The sequence below is a fragment of the Gambusia affinis genome, linkage group LG03 (assembly GCF_019740435.1).
Source record: "Gambusia affinis linkage group LG03, SWU_Gaff_1.0, whole genome shotgun sequence".
In the NCBI taxonomy this organism is placed as follows: domain Eukaryota; kingdom Metazoa; phylum Chordata; class Actinopteri; order Cyprinodontiformes; family Poeciliidae; genus Gambusia; species Gambusia affinis.
Window position 1 is genome coordinate 25248463 of NC_057870.1, and position 15876 is coordinate 25264338.

A 15876-nucleotide genomic window follows, 5' to 3' on the forward strand; every position below is an offset into this window, starting at 1 on the left:
TTTGTGTTTTAGACCATAACATTTTTCAAAACATTTTTGTCCCAGTTGTTTTTAGAAGCGGAGCACTAAAACAAAACCATTTCCTTTCAACATAAAAAGACCAAAACAAAACAAAAAAAACATTTTTTTTTTTTTTTGTTTAAAACTTTCCAAAGCTTTATGGGAGAATATGATCTGGCCAAATGGAACAAAAAGTAAATCTGATGTGACCCAACACTGAACTTTCCCAGAAGAACACCATACCCCATAGTGAAACACGGTGGTGGCTGCATGATTTTCACATATTTGTTTCAGTGATCCCTTATATTCAGATTTTCAGACTCCAGAAGGTTTTGAGTCCCAGCTGACTGAAATTTGAAACTGTAATTTTACCCACCTTTACAAAAAATAAAAAATGACACTGAAAAAAGTAAGCCCAGAGCATTATGCTTCCACCACCATCTTTCAGTAGCAGAGTGGTTTTTGTTTAATGATTTTCTGCATTCTTGCCAAAGATCCCTTCTGCTGACCAACACCTTTAGACAATGAGAACCTCTTCCTCCTTTTAAACTTCACTGCAAACTATGACTTTTGCTAAAAGATGTAAATCTTGTTAGCTAAGCTGAATCTGATTTCAGATAATTATATTCATTATAGCGAGCTGAAGATGTGAACTCAATAAGACTCACTGCTGTATCATTAGGTCCCTAAAATGTATTAGATTTAGGATGTGCAGACTAAGGAAACCGGGTTTTGTTTTAAATTTTCTCCCAACAGAGTTGTTTTTCATTTGAATAGGTCAGGGAGCATTTTTAAAATGATTTATCATGGTCTCACTTTCTATGCTTCTGAAATACCTTCCAAAATGAACCTACACTATTTTTATCGCCAACCACTTTCCACTGATACATAGTTACATCCTAAATCTTTATTTACAACATATTTATAAAATTTTGGGGGAATAAAAACTAGCAATAAAGATCTTTTACACCATGACTAACCTAGGTGGGCAACATATTCCCTTTTTGTTTTAATGAAGAATTCATATATATATATATATTTATATATATATATATATATATATATATATATATATATATATATATATATATATATATATATATATATATTTATATATGTCTCACATGAGGACATGCAGCTTTCTTTTTCTGATCTCACTTTTGAATCATTTCTAAATGCTGCACATATTAGCGCCTGAGTTAACAAGGGAATTCATTAAGACCTTTTTTTGGGCACTACGTGGGTATCCTCTCAGGGCTCAGAAACTATTTCTGTTCCTGCGGCTGCATGGACCTTTCTAAACCTGAGCAGATCATCCATCAAATGAAGACGCTTCTTTACGCCTTGCAGTTTAACTGGCATTTTCTTTTGGAGTATACTTCCACCTTTACCATGCACTCCTGCGCATTCATCAAAAACACATGCACATGCACGCATGCATGCACATAGATCATCGCTCAGTCTCTCTCTTTTCATCCATTTACACACAAAGAATAACCCAAAGATGACATCCAAGGTTCCCCTGGATTTCAGGGGAAAAAGAAAACCAAAGTAAAATAGCTGCTTTAAATAAATAAAAAAAAATAACAAAAACAGAAGATAAAACTAATATGAATCTAAACAATAAGTAACGTGTAAACCTATGAGTGAGAAAAGTGTAATATCTCAACAGAGAAAAGATTAATCACATTTGGAAAAGTAAACAAACAAAATGGAGTCATTAAACCACTAATAGTTTCTTATTAAGTGAGATGATGATTAAACTGAATGAAAGTTGTAGTTTTTCTTTTAAATAGTGACATTTTATTCTGGAATGGCTTCCATTAATAAAAACATTTTATTTTTTCAAAGTTCTTGTAATTGATTTCTAAATTTAAATGTCTATAAGAATGAAACACTGCGAGAGTAAAATTCCTTTAAACACATTATTTATTCTTTCCCAAATGTAATCTTAAACCAAAATTTTTTAAGGTATTATCAACTCAATATAATAAAGCTTGAATTTATAAGTATATTGGTATTTATGAAATAAGCTTGTAGATCAAAATTGCTCCCATGTTGCATCTCTGCTGAAAAAAGCCACAAAAGATGAGTTAGTTTGTAAAGGGTCAGCAGGATGAGGAGAGCCCAGTTTTCATGAACTCTTACTAAAGTTGGTATAAAGCCAATTATGTCACTATTACAATAATACTCCATTCTCATATTGGCAGCAAACATTTAATCTGAATTTTGTAAAGCTGGTATCAGCAACCCTTAGAGAGAAAAAAAATGAGTTACAATATTTCAATATGGCGTGGCCTTTCACATGTAAATTGCCCTCTGCTCCCCTAGCCGAGACAAATTACAGCCAAATGCTGGTGGCTGGATGTGAATGGGCTTCCTAATGTAGTCTGCATCTACAGTTGGCGGGGGAGCAGCTGCAACAGAAAAACTGAGACGAAGGAGAATTTATATGACAGAGCAGAGTGTGACAGTTTGCTTTTTTTCCTCCCCAGACCGGGTCCACTGTGCAGACGCACTGTGACGAATGGGGCTCAGCTCCCAGAGCGTCTGTCTCTGAGGACTCACTGAGGGGTAATTAGAGCTGAGGGGTGATAAGGGATATTCTCCAGGCCCCTAAAACTATTGATGGCGGGGAAAGGAGACAAGACCTTTACACACACCTTTGACATCTCATTGATGTGAGACACAGGAGTGGGTGGAGCAGGGTTTGATGAAGTGTTATGTTTTCATATGAAATACATCAGCCCTCAGGGAAAATCATAATTTGTTTTACTAGTTTAAAGCCACCAGTGAGTATAAAACCACTTGATGGTTTTGATTTCAGTTTAAAGATGGTTTCATCAAAACTCTGTGTTTTGTTACTTCAGAATGCCTGGTTTTATCTTGTTGGGATTTTAGATTTAAGTTTGGGATCACAAACAATTATTATTATTATTTTTTTGCCCCCTGTTCATTTTAAAACTGAATCATTAGTAGCAAATCTTAAAGACCCTTTGGACTTGTTTTCAGACATGGTCATATTTCTTCAGCTCTTCCTGAACAATCGATGGAGATCTTTAATCAAACAACACTTTTTTACTTTTTTCTCCGTCGGAAAAAAAATAAATAAAAATCTACATCAATCAGTTCTCCAAAAAGTGGTTATAATTTTTCAGCCGCAGCTAAAAAGAAATGGGCCAATTTCATAATTTTTTTAGATAAACAACATTATTTCCTATAGCTGTGATTCATTTAAAAATCTCTCTCTAAAGCTAGCACATGCAAAAAAAAAAACAACAAAAAAAAAAACTGGCAATTAAAGTCTAAGCCATTTATACTGTAAGAGGGATTTGAGGAATAAATGGGGAAGTATTGGTGTATGGTGCAAAGACATTGCTTCGGTTTCTACAGCTAAATGTCGCTGCATACAGACAGCTGGTCAGTGAAAGCTGCCATCTCTCATTACTGCACAGGACACACATATTCTGTAACAAGCACTCTAACTGATTCAAATACCCATGTTACTGTCGTTTGTGATTTTTAAGAACTTAGAATTTAAATAGGCTGTTCTTCAATTGAGGAACTTAAACTGTGTCTTGTTGTGGTGACATTAAACACTATATTTGACAATGATGAGGATCTGTAAATAAAGAAAATGCTTTTTTTAAATTCTGAAATGAAGTTACGTTAGTGATACTTTTAATTTTGTCAAACCTTTATTAAACAGATCCCAAACTTTTCCCACTAAAAGCTGGAGGTCTTGATAATCAAAGCTAAAAGTCCCTGCAGTGTTGCACATGCTACCCTAGGTGTCATCATACGGACTCAAGGTAGAGGAAGAGAGCGTAAAATCTTTAAAACACTCTTATTGACCAATGTTGATAAAAAAAATCCTAATCTATTATTTACAAGTCAGCATTTTAGTCCTGTTGACTTTGAGCTCAAAACCATAATTTTGTTTTGTCAAGTCGTGCATTTCATCCTGATCAAATTCTTTGATTTATTATTTGAAAAAATTAAAACAGTTTGCAGACATTTTGAGCAACCTACAATCCAAAACGGAAACATGCATAAAAACACTGTAAATATGCATGTATAATGTGACAAAAGTCAGATGATATAGGTGACCTTTATGGATTTTTGAGTTCTTGAATAATTAATTAATGATAGGTGAATGTGTGCAAACTAGTGAAGTAAATTTGTGCTCGACTTTGAACAGGAGTAAATTAATTTATATTCAGCATGAACAGAACTTTGTACTTCTTACAAGTGAAATCCTGCATAACACTCAATGGTAAGATAATGAGTATCTGTTATATTGCTTATGTCTGGATTATTGTTGCTTAAACCTCTTTGAAGGGATCGTGATTATTTTTCAAAGTCAGTCATATGAAAAGTGATTAAATTCCCAGAGTGGTGAATTGCTACCTGCAAGGCTGATGAACTCTTCTTTCTCCCCTCCACATCCCTCAGTTTATCTGACTTAAGTCATTTAAACCAACTTAAAAATGTATAAGTTGGTGGTATATTGTTATTAACCATCCACCTTTATAAATGCTGGCAAAATTGTCTCATCTGAATTTAACTTCCATGTTTTCAAGCCAAGTGCTGATAACATCCCTCCAGGCTTCTAGCTGCATAAATTTGTTTCAGCAGCTGCAAGTCCTTATTCTACTTGAACTCCATCTAAACCAAATGAAACATTAAGATTTTGCAAATGTCTACAATAGGATCAAATTTGAGAGCGTTCCTGTGGTTGTTTTGTTTTGGACTCGTAATCAGCTGAACAGGTTGACTGATGCAGTCGACCTGATCATTTTGACTCGATCATTTTGACTCGATCATTTTGACTCGATCATTTTGACTTGTTTATAGTAACAATAAGGTTTGTTTTTTTCCCCCACATACTACTGTCCAATCATGTAATTACTGCTATCATTAACTATTTTAGTGTTTCCACCAATTTTGCTATTTTTATAAAACCACATATATTCTGATATTTTGGTGCTAAGCTGTCACCTTCTTGAAGTAGCAGCAAGTTATTGCTGCAGCAATAACTGCTTTGCTTCATTGTTTCTCTCCTAGATGACTATTAACTATTTGTTAATTAATGTGGAAAATCCTGGAGTAGCATGTCTATTTTTTCTATATCTGCTCTGTGTTTCCAAAACAGTCAGATGTCTCCTCTCACCAAGCTGGGTTCTGCTGGGAGTTTGTTCCTGTTAAATGAGAATTATTCCTTCCCACTTTCACCATGAGCTTGCTCATCATGTAGCAAAGTCAGTGACCAACCCTAACCAGTCGGGCTTCATCAGACATGTAACTTTTTGACATTACTGACTAAAGTTTGTTATGATGAAATTTGTTGTGAACTGGTGCAACATAAAAAAAAAATAATTTGAATTGTGAAAGTGTAGATAGTTAAAATAAGCTAAAGGAGTGTTATATCTAACAGGCAAAACATTTTATTGCTAGTTGTTTTAAATTGCTAAATTCAGCCTAATTTGTGACATCTCTAAATTTATGAGAACTAATGAGTTTAAAAACGAAAAACTATATTTGTCAATAGTTCTGGACCTCCAAACTAACCGAAAGCAAAAAGAAACAAAGCAAAGAAAATGCATTTAAAAAATGTTTTAAGGCACATATTATTCAGATTTCAATTTCTTGAGAAAACCCCCCACTTTATTTGTTTTCTGATATAATGCAAATATAGATAAGCAACCTGCAGACTGAAGGATCTTCAGGCTTCACTGTTTGCTGGGGCTGAAAAAGTCAACCAAATGTGGCTGGGCTCTTTGGGACTGTGTCACCTTTTCTCTCGGTCTCTGTATTCTGGGCACAAACACGATGTTTGCAAGTCTCCTCTGCCTCCCAGCATTCATTTAGCCCTTTCCAAAATGTCACAGAAGCAAACTGTCATGTAAATTATGTTATAGCCCTATAATTAAAGGATGATATGCATATTTGTAGTCCTGGCAGGTGAAAGAAAAATGAAAAAGTAGAAATATCATCTTTCAAGCACTCATACAGAAGATAAAACTGAATTCAAAACAAAATCAATTGTTCAGTGCACTGGCATTCACAGGCATCCAGGGGAAAGACTCCATATTGTTGTAAAGTACGTTCGGGGCTTTTGGAAGATGGTTTACACTCTCGCTTTCCTTTCCATTTGTATCCATTCTGTCTTAAATCTGTTCCCCTCATCATCTTCACCCATTTTTTAAGCAGTCTCTGCTCTTCCAAAAGCTGTGCTTAAGACAAACTCAATGATGCTCCAGAGTGACTGGGAGCAATATGGAGATCAGGAGATAAGGCTTAGGAATTTGGCTTGAGAGCAAAGGGAGGAGCTGGGATCTGAAGGAAAATCATGGGGGCAAGAGTCATCTGGGACAAGTTTCCCTGGGAGCTTTATTGGACTTAGATGATCACTCCTCCAACAATTGATGCTGGATTCAAGATCATCTGTTGTACATGTGCAATAAAAACCCTTTGGTCAACCTATCCCAGACTGTTTAAACAGATAAAAACCGACAAAACACAGGCACAGCACGTGACAGGTTCATGGGAAGTAGGCACAGCCACAATACACAACACCAACACATCAAAGGCACGAGCAAAGGCAGGCATCAACATTACTCCACAGGGACGTCACAGTTAAACAGACAGACTGCAGCACAGACAGAAATACAGACGGACGTGCAAATCAAACTTTGTGCTAGTAAACAGAGATAAAGCATGCAGGAAGGAAACAAAGCATGCACACAAACTCACTGATAAAATAATCATCTCACAAACACAACCTTTCACTCGCTCTCTCTCTCCCACAAACACTCTAAGCTGTGACTTAACCCTAAACACAAACACAGAATGACACAAGCATATTTTGTAAATCAGAAGAACCCACAGGAAATATACTTCAACTGTTGCCTTACACTAACTAATATTAACTACATGTAGCAAGAAACTGACATAGGCAACACTTGCATCTACAAACTATATCTAGGTTAGAGTATATTTTACCCGTGGACTCTTTCCTTGCAATATGCTCGTCCATTTTGGGAAAAATCAAAGACATCAAAATAGATATTTACAATATACAAATAGACACTAATGTGTAATTATGTGAAACAAAAAAGAAAGAAAACATCCAAACCAAAATAATAAATAAATAAAACTTAAAACTCAGCGAGTTAGTATGAAACTTCAAGCAAGGACAGGAACAAAGAAAAAGGTCCAGCCTGATCCCACGACAGCTGACTGAATCAGCTCACAGCACAACAGCAACACTAGAAATTTAAAGGAACCAGAACTACAATACCAGAAGCAAAACACAACAAAAACGAGATAATAAAGATAAAAAACAACAACAACAGCAAAAGTGACACAAACTACAAGTGACAGGGTGATTATAGATACTTAATATATGAATATTTATAACGATACATATAAAGAGACAGGAAAATCCAGAGATACGTGTTGCTGGTATTTACTTCATCATCATAGTGCCATACTCCTTGGCCATCCGGCATCTCAGAGCTCACACTACTGTCCTGATCGATTAGCCAGCGATGCACGGCGTGGGCCTAAAAGGACACACGACATAGAGACAGAGCCCAGTTAATTGCAACAGGGAGCAGCAGCGATGAGGAGAAAGAAAAGAAAGGAGAGGAGAAAGCAGCAGCAGCAGAGTGGACAGAGAGCAATGTCAGATGGTGGAGCAGATTCAGAGGAACAGGTGAAAATTAAAACAGAAACAGCAAAAGTCAAGAGGAAGAACGAGCTAAAGAGCAAGTAAAGAAACCTTCCCAACCCTGTCCCACCCCATCATGACTGCCATCCGTCTAAAATGAGAACCCCCAGGTAGAAACATGGTAGCTTAAGATGGGCGGTATGGACATGATGGAGGACAACACGAGGACATTATGATCATGATAATGGACAAGAATGTGCTTGTTTTTCTTCAGCTGTGTCACATTGGGGTAAACTGGGATTTCCTTTTACAAACCTTGCAACATTTAGACATCAAGATGGTGTACTTACCTCAAATTTTCAAAAAGAAACAAACAACTAGTTATGTGCAGCAAAAACTGCAACACATAAAATAACATTTGTCACATCATGGAAAGGGAACATACAGACACCAAATGATGAAGTCATAAATATCGTCAGAAATGTTTCAAAGCAAGTGTTTTTTTCAGACTATAGTCATTAAAATGAATTCACAGCCAGTGCTGTAGAAATGCTGGAACAACTACAATCTTTTAATATCAATAAAAGTTCAATTAAAAATGTCAGAGTGAACCCAGAGGAAGCGCAGCAATGTAAAAACCTATTTAAAATGAAGCTTTCTGTAACACTGAGTGCATCACTATTGTGATATTTTACACATAACGACTTCATGATGCAGCAACTTTATTGACCTATGATACGTCCTATGATGTATGAAGAAATGCCTGCAGTACGGTCAGCAGCTTGGTTGCACATTGCTGTGGGTTGCAGGCCATTTGTTCAAAGTCAGCCAACGTGTTTGTGTTGGTCATTGTTACCAACAAAACACTCAAGCTGATCCCACAAGAGTTCAATGGCGTTGAGATCCAGACAACAGTAGGGTCATTCCAGCCACTCTTAGATTCTGGAGGTTGTATTTTGATAAACCACAAACTAAAGACACATTTTCATCTTGGATGAAGAGTCAAAATATGACACTGCAACTGCTTCCAGAATTTCATCTGTATATTTCTATGCATTGCGATTTCCTATGGTGACGAAGAGTCTTTTTTTCCAGTGTGGGGAGATGCTGCCCCACATCGTTACACAGTCTCCACCTGGAGATTTTTGGCATTTGGCAGAAAGAACTTAGCAGGTTTTTCATGGGTACAACCCACATATTTGACTCTGCTGCTCAACTCAAAACCTTTTGTGCAAAGTATGAATATTTTTACTTGGTATATTCTCCATTTGTTTGTATCAAGATAATTTTACTGAGAAAACTCTGCATGGGTTTAAAAATGTGCCAGTATTCAAGTGTGAAAACAAAACAATGCTCTCACACACACACACCCAACAAGGAACACCCAAAATTTATCTGGCATTTTATCAAGTGGGAGATGCAGTATTTTACACCTGCATCTCCCACTTCTTCCTCCAGACAGACAAACAGCAAAGTCTGCTCCAACTCCCTTCTCTGTGATTTGGATCAAACTGCAACCAGCTCTAGTACCGGTCACCCTGAAACACACACGCAGCCACGCGCTCACACACACCAACAGCTCCATCTGTTACTCTCAACTGTTGTTGTGTCAGCACCAAAAACAACCGAACACAGCTCCTTTTGTGACGCCCGCTGCCCCCTCTGCGACAGAAATACTTGTCAAGATTTGAGGAAGGGGGTGAAATCGCAGAATCTAGGGATTAATTATCCTGTCACGGCTGCTATGACACATTTTCCATTTACTATGCGCAAGCAGTTTTACAGTATACACTGTGTTTCTATGATGCAAGCTGTCAAAGCATTGACCATTTAGCACTTTAGCTGTTGACCAAGTGCGATGGCCGGAGGTTACAAACCATGACCAGGGAAAGTGTTGTTACATAGCTTCACATTCGGTGACCATAAACATGGTAAGTCATTTGTATTTATCAAGGCAATTCAACATGCTATAGAGAAGAATGAAGGAACAGAAGTAATGAAAATTACATTACACTATGAAAGTAGAAGAGTAACAGCAACACTGAGGTAAAAAGAAAAATGTTAAAGTGAAAATAAAACAGTTATAAAAATGAGGTGATAATTAAATTTTTTATATTGAAGCTGCAGAAAACAATGTTTTCAGTCCTAATTTAAGGGCATCAATTCAGTTGCTATTATGGACAGGATTAGTTGGTGACTAGGCCTGTCACGATAACAAATTTTGCTGAGTGATTAATTGTCCCAAAAATTATTGCAATAAACAATAATATTGTTTGAAGACCTTTTACATTTAATGGAAATGACGTAATAATTCATGCGATTTCCTGCCAAAGATAGATACACTTTATTTACAAAAGAACACTTAACACTGGAACTGATAAAATAGACAAAACAACAAAAAACTAAAATAAAAACAACAGTCTCCTTTAACAATTTAAATTTTACTTGAACAAAAACTAAACAACATAAAGCCAAAGTGGAGATAAATAATGCATTCAACCAAAAGAGTGCAGATTCTTAAGTCTGTATACCATATCTGTATACCATACCATATCTGATGCAATAATTCACACTACAAGGTTTTTTTGCCCCAATTTTCCCCTTATGACAATCTTGGGACTTAGGGCATTTTAAGATTGTCATTTTCGTAACCGATCATCCTGTAGTGTGTGGTGTGTTACGGTAGATTGTTGTGGCCGCTCTGATCTAAATCAGGGTTTTCCCCGACTGGGAGCGTAAACACAGCCTGTTGAATGTGACAGGTAGCCAACCAGAAAGCGGGGATTCTCCTCTGTGTTTTCTTAGGAGAAATTACAGAGGGGAAACCCAAACAGCCGACACGGCGCAACCCGAAGTCCAGCGGACATTGGAGATGGTATGTGGAAACAACATTAATGTTTATTCAACATTTGGTGCAAAGAATACAGAAATGACGAGGGGAGGAGTTGGAGCGAATTTGCTATGCAGTTGATGAACCCGGTAACTTTTCAGCTGTTCTTCGTTAACGTGACATAAATCGGTTCTAATGATTTTCATTCAGTCAGGACGTTACGCTGACACTAGAGCCACATGCATTGCAGATAGATTGTAGTAACGCATTGAATAATGCCTGGTTTTAAAATTAGTTATCTGAACTTGTAGCCATTATTTTGTGCCCATTGTTGGACACCATGGCACGATCGAACCATTATACCTAGGATTTCTGTCGGCTAATTTGTGGTCTCAGGTTTTGAAAATGGGCCGACAATCATCCGACAGCTCTAAGAGTAAATAATGTTTATTTATTGCAATACTTTGAAAACACAATAACCAATTTACTGAGTCAAAGTACTATGATTAAGTGCCAACCCATTCAGGCTATGCACTGCCTCTCATCCAAGGACTGAAGACAGAGATGGAAGAAGCAAGATTTCACTGACGACGCACAGTCTCCTGTATCACGATGCAGGCGTGTGAATACAGATGCTGGTAAAGCAATAAAGACTGCAAAAAAGACACTAAAATAAATGGAGTCAACTCAAGGGTACAGTGAATCAGACGATGACAGCAGAGGCCTGTGACTCTATAATAAACCAGCATAGTTTAAATTGCATCAACAAATGGCCATAAAACTCATACTGGATGCTTTATATCTTTCTAGATTTTCCCCATCAAATGTTGATTTAACATTGGCTTCGTTTTCTAGGATACCTGCAGTAACGCGCAGCAGTATTGCTGGAAAAAGAGTTGTGTTGTTTGTGCTAATACGTCCGCGTTTGTGGATCGCTGTACGGATGTGAAGAACAGGGGCGTCGCCCGCAGAGTTTGTGGTAAGCTACAGAGCGTGTCAGCTTATAGGAATAATTGGATTAAGTAGCAGACGGTTTGTGATGACAGGGAGAGTGGGGTAAGGGAAGGAGTATGGGATGAAGACGAAGAGGAGGAAGGGGGAGGCAGACTGAAGCACCAGGGTGAGAGGGGTGCTGATAAGTCTAACAAGCCATTTGCCCTGGAGCGTCAGAGGGCCTGGGGATGGTGAACAGACACACAGGGACTCCGACTGTTACGCTTCAGATGAAAAGGATTAGAGAATAAGACAATTTTCTCGACAACTAACATTAAACCAATCAGCAGCATTATGGCATTTAGTTTTTAAGAATGCTGCAGGAAAAATGAAAGATCGCTCTGCTTGATCATCTGTGTAGTGAAATCACTTTTGTGTTAAATATTCCAGCAGCTTGTCCTTAATAGTAAAGTTGCTGACAGCACTGAGTATAAAAGTGAAGAAAGGAGTGAAAAGTCAAAAGACTAAAGGTCAGATGGGCGTGAAAAACACATTTTAAAGAATAATTACAGAGCAATGCAAGTCAAAAGTGATGAGGTTGAAACAGGACATTTTGTCACGTTAGCTACCTTTTTATCTGGGAGAGTTTGGGGATTTTGACATTAAGCATGAAGTTTTAAATGACAAAAAAAGTAAAAATGCAAGAATAAACTTAAAGACACGTTTAGAAAAAAACTCTTTCTATAATTTGCATCAATAAGGACGTCAAGAAAGAAAGAAGAAAGATCGCAACGGGCGAATTTGCCTTTATTTAATATCCATAATATTCACAGTAGAGATGCTCCAGTTAGAGACATAGCCATTTAACAAGCTTTAGTCACCCATCCTTTTTCTGAGCTTTAAAACTCTCGGACTTCATATTTCAACACCGCTCTAATATTGAAATTAGCTAATACAGGTCAGACATTCAAATAACTTATAAAACTGTTTTTGCAAACAAATTAATAAAAAAGAACATGGAAACACCTTAAATATCTCAAGGAGTCCAGTGTGTCTTATTCTTGCAGACCATCTGCTTCTCCCCTGATAATTCCCCTTCCTGTCCATTACTTTCAAGTGCAGAATCAACACTGAGTAATCAAGTTCTTAATGTCACATGTCAAACTGGTCCTGGTTCCCTGTGAAAGCCTGACACAGTATCTAAGCTAAATGGACCCCACTAAATAATTCAAGCAGTGAGGAGAAGAAAACCTTCAACCAAGAAAGCGTCTTCAGAGAGGCAGCAGGTGATGGAGAGCCAGAAGAATCTGGATTTATTTGCTTCTCATCTAAACAAGGCTCAAAATAGATGTGTGTCAAATAGAGCATGGATAAGCTTCAAAAACTGCATGTGTATGTAAAAATGGGGGAAACTCAGGCAGTGGCAAAACTATAAAATATGAATGCTGTGTTTGGAAATACGTGATGCCATTAATTTTGCACAAATTCTTGTTTTAAATACACGCAAATAAAGTCTGTACAACAATTTCATACTTAATTTCTAGAAAATTATGTACAATGTAAAAATGTCTGCTTTATATTTTATTGCCCCACAGCACAAATTACACTTTAGAGAAATATGAGAGGCTTTCCCTTTTGCTAAAGTGTGAAGGAGTGCGAGCACACAGGCAGAAAGTGAAAAGTCCATGGTGAAAGCGTAGAAGAGAGAGCTCCTTTAATCAGCCTGAATAATTTTATGTGGCTGTCAGCCTCTGAACACAACAAGAACGGATGTGGAGAGGGCACAGGTGGAACCAGCAGGTGGCATGAAAGGAAAGGACGGTGCAGTCACCTCTACCTATCACCTCTGTATTTCTTCTTACGGCTCCATATCTGGGTCCTCACATTTAAATAAATCCCAGATTTAATGGCTGAAGTAACTATTCATGCAAGTGTCACTGTTGTTGGTGATTGAACTGGATTTAAACCAGCGTCACCTGTAGCTGAGCAGAAAGTTAATATTTCCATTAAACCTCTTTACTTAGAGAAATTATCCTGATATTTTGTCCATTCCTTCTTAATTCAGCCCATTTTTCCTCTTCTGCCTGTGAGCCTGAGTCAGAGGTCGGATTAACTTCACAGCACGCAGGCAGAGAAGCTGCTTTGAACTTCTCTCCAGTGAAGTGAAACTGCACCCACTTCTGATCTTTAGCTGCGGCTTTTTCTGTCCACCACAGAGAGTATTTATCAGTGGATCACTGAGATGGTGGGTGTGGGTCTGGGAGGATCTGGTTTAATTAAAAGAACTTCTGGATCCCTGGCTGAAGCCTGAAAAATTACAATCTCTTTCAAAACTATTCACATTACTTGAACATTTCCACATTTTGTCACTTAGGTTTTAATATTTTTTTTTCCACTTTGAAAAGTATACCATGCACATTTGCTTACCACTTTCACCCCGATAACCCTGATATCCAATACATCCTATTACCTTTAGAAGTCACCTAATCAGTCCACTTGTGTGAAATGTAACCTCAGAGGTTTAGTGGAGGCTCAACCTCTGAGTGGAGGGTGTTTTCCACAAATTTGGTTCCAATACTAAACAGGTTCTAACTCAGCAGCAGTTCTTTTTGTTTCAATCATCAGGGTTGCTGCACAAAGTGTTGTTAGAGAAAATCATGAAGAAAACTGAATCATAAAGATCAAGGAACACAGCAGATGGCTCTGTGATCTTCAGATCTTCAAGTTCAATCAAAAGACACAATTAGCACATTATTATTTTATTAGTCTCTCAGAAATTTGTCATATATAAAAAACCTAAGAGAATTAGAAGGGAACCCCTTTTAAAATTTATTTTTACTCTTTATCAGTGACATTCAAAGGCCTCAGTGGCAATCCCTCTAATTTCCCTCCTCTTTTCACAGAAAACCGTTACTCTGCCATCTCAGACTATTTTTATCTAACGTTGCATTACCATAATAAAACACATGCATGGCAAAAAGATAAACTCAAAGAGACAGCACAGCCAAAAACCTGGATTTGAGAGGCTTATTTTCATCTTTCTTTCTTGTCCTTTATTCTTTTATGTTGCTCTTTTCTTTTCGCTCACAGAAATGGAAAGAGACATGCCTTTTCTTCCAGCCTGTGCTTCATTATGGTGCTTTTCAGGTCTGCTCTATTGTATGTGCCCAGCCCAGAGCCATGCACAGACAGAGGAGCAGCCGGTGGATTACCCAGTCTCACATCAACATGCCACCTACCACTCACGCAAGCCCTCCCCTGCCAATGCTACATGCTTTTAATAAGTGTGGCCAAAGAGTCATGCTACGACTAAACCAAAAGCAATAGCAGCTGTACTACTTTCTTTAGTGGAGACAATAGGTCACGGTTCACAGCAAAGCAAAACATGTACAGAGAATGTATTTCAGAACAATGATGTGCCATGTGGAAGGACAACATATGGAGCATCACGTCTCCGACTGTTAAATTAAATATGCAAATTTTACAATAATAATCAGATCTGATTTTGCTTTCAATAAAATGTATGTAATTATAAAAAGAATCTAAAGACAGTACTGGTTTCAATTGAAATGTAATGTAGTTTTGCTCAGATTTATTAGTTTTAGTTTTATTAGATCAAGTTTAGCTGACTTTTACATCTAGAACAAAAATCAGTTCTTCACCTGTTACAGAAATATTTACCATAGAATGGAACGACACGAAAGGTAGATTTAATTTATTGTTTATAAAAGCAAGACTATTCTTAAGTCTCAGATTGAGATAATTGGATTTTATATTCCTTTTCTCACATTCTTTCATCAATAAACTTAATTTGTGCCATAATTCTACTCAATCTAAATGAGTTTTTATTTATTTATTTTATTTTATCTTTGACTTGTCCAAAACTTGAAGCCCCTAGTTTGGAGGACTGGGGTCATTTTTTTCCCCACTCGTCAACTTTAGCAATTTTAATTTTGAGAATACTTCTAATCCCAGTACAGAAGGTTCTAAGGGAAAACTTAATTATCAGCAGAAAACATTAAACCATATCGAATGAAAATAAATTCAATATCCTATTTGCTGCAAGGCAACAGTGTTTGCAGCTGAGCTCCCAGTTCAATTCACATCACCACATAACAGGCTTGAAGGTAATTACTACCCAAAATTTAGCACAAGTATGTTTCTTTTTGGCCTCTGGTATGCAATGCATTGTGTATTTCTGAAACATTCAATCTAATCAACACCTACAAAAGCCTTAAAGTAAAGACTCATTCTGAAAACAGTGAACCATTTAACTGCAAAACAGACCAATCTTTTCTTTCAGAGCTGGTATAACAGAAAGCTGAATTGAAGAAGCTACACTTACTGAAAACTTGGTATCAATTAAATCCTCAAACTGAAGCCAGGAAGACTTACTGGTTTGGTCAGATAGTTAAAAGTGATTATAACAACAACACAA

At 37.2% G+C, this 15876-nt stretch overlaps 1 protein-coding gene across 1 annotated transcript in view; it reads right to left on the minus strand.

The window, feature by feature from the left end:
• Nucleotides 1-15876, minus strand: part of ank1a (ankyrin 1, erythrocytic a) — a 101899-nt gene that overhangs the window by 57998 nt on the left and 28025 nt on the right. Inside the window, exon 2 of the mRNA XM_044111788.1 lies at nucleotides 7476-7568. Within this exon, the coding sequence (XP_043967723.1) occupies nucleotides 7476-7568 (93 nt within the window). The remainder of the gene's footprint in view (nucleotides 1-7475; nucleotides 7569-15876) is intronic.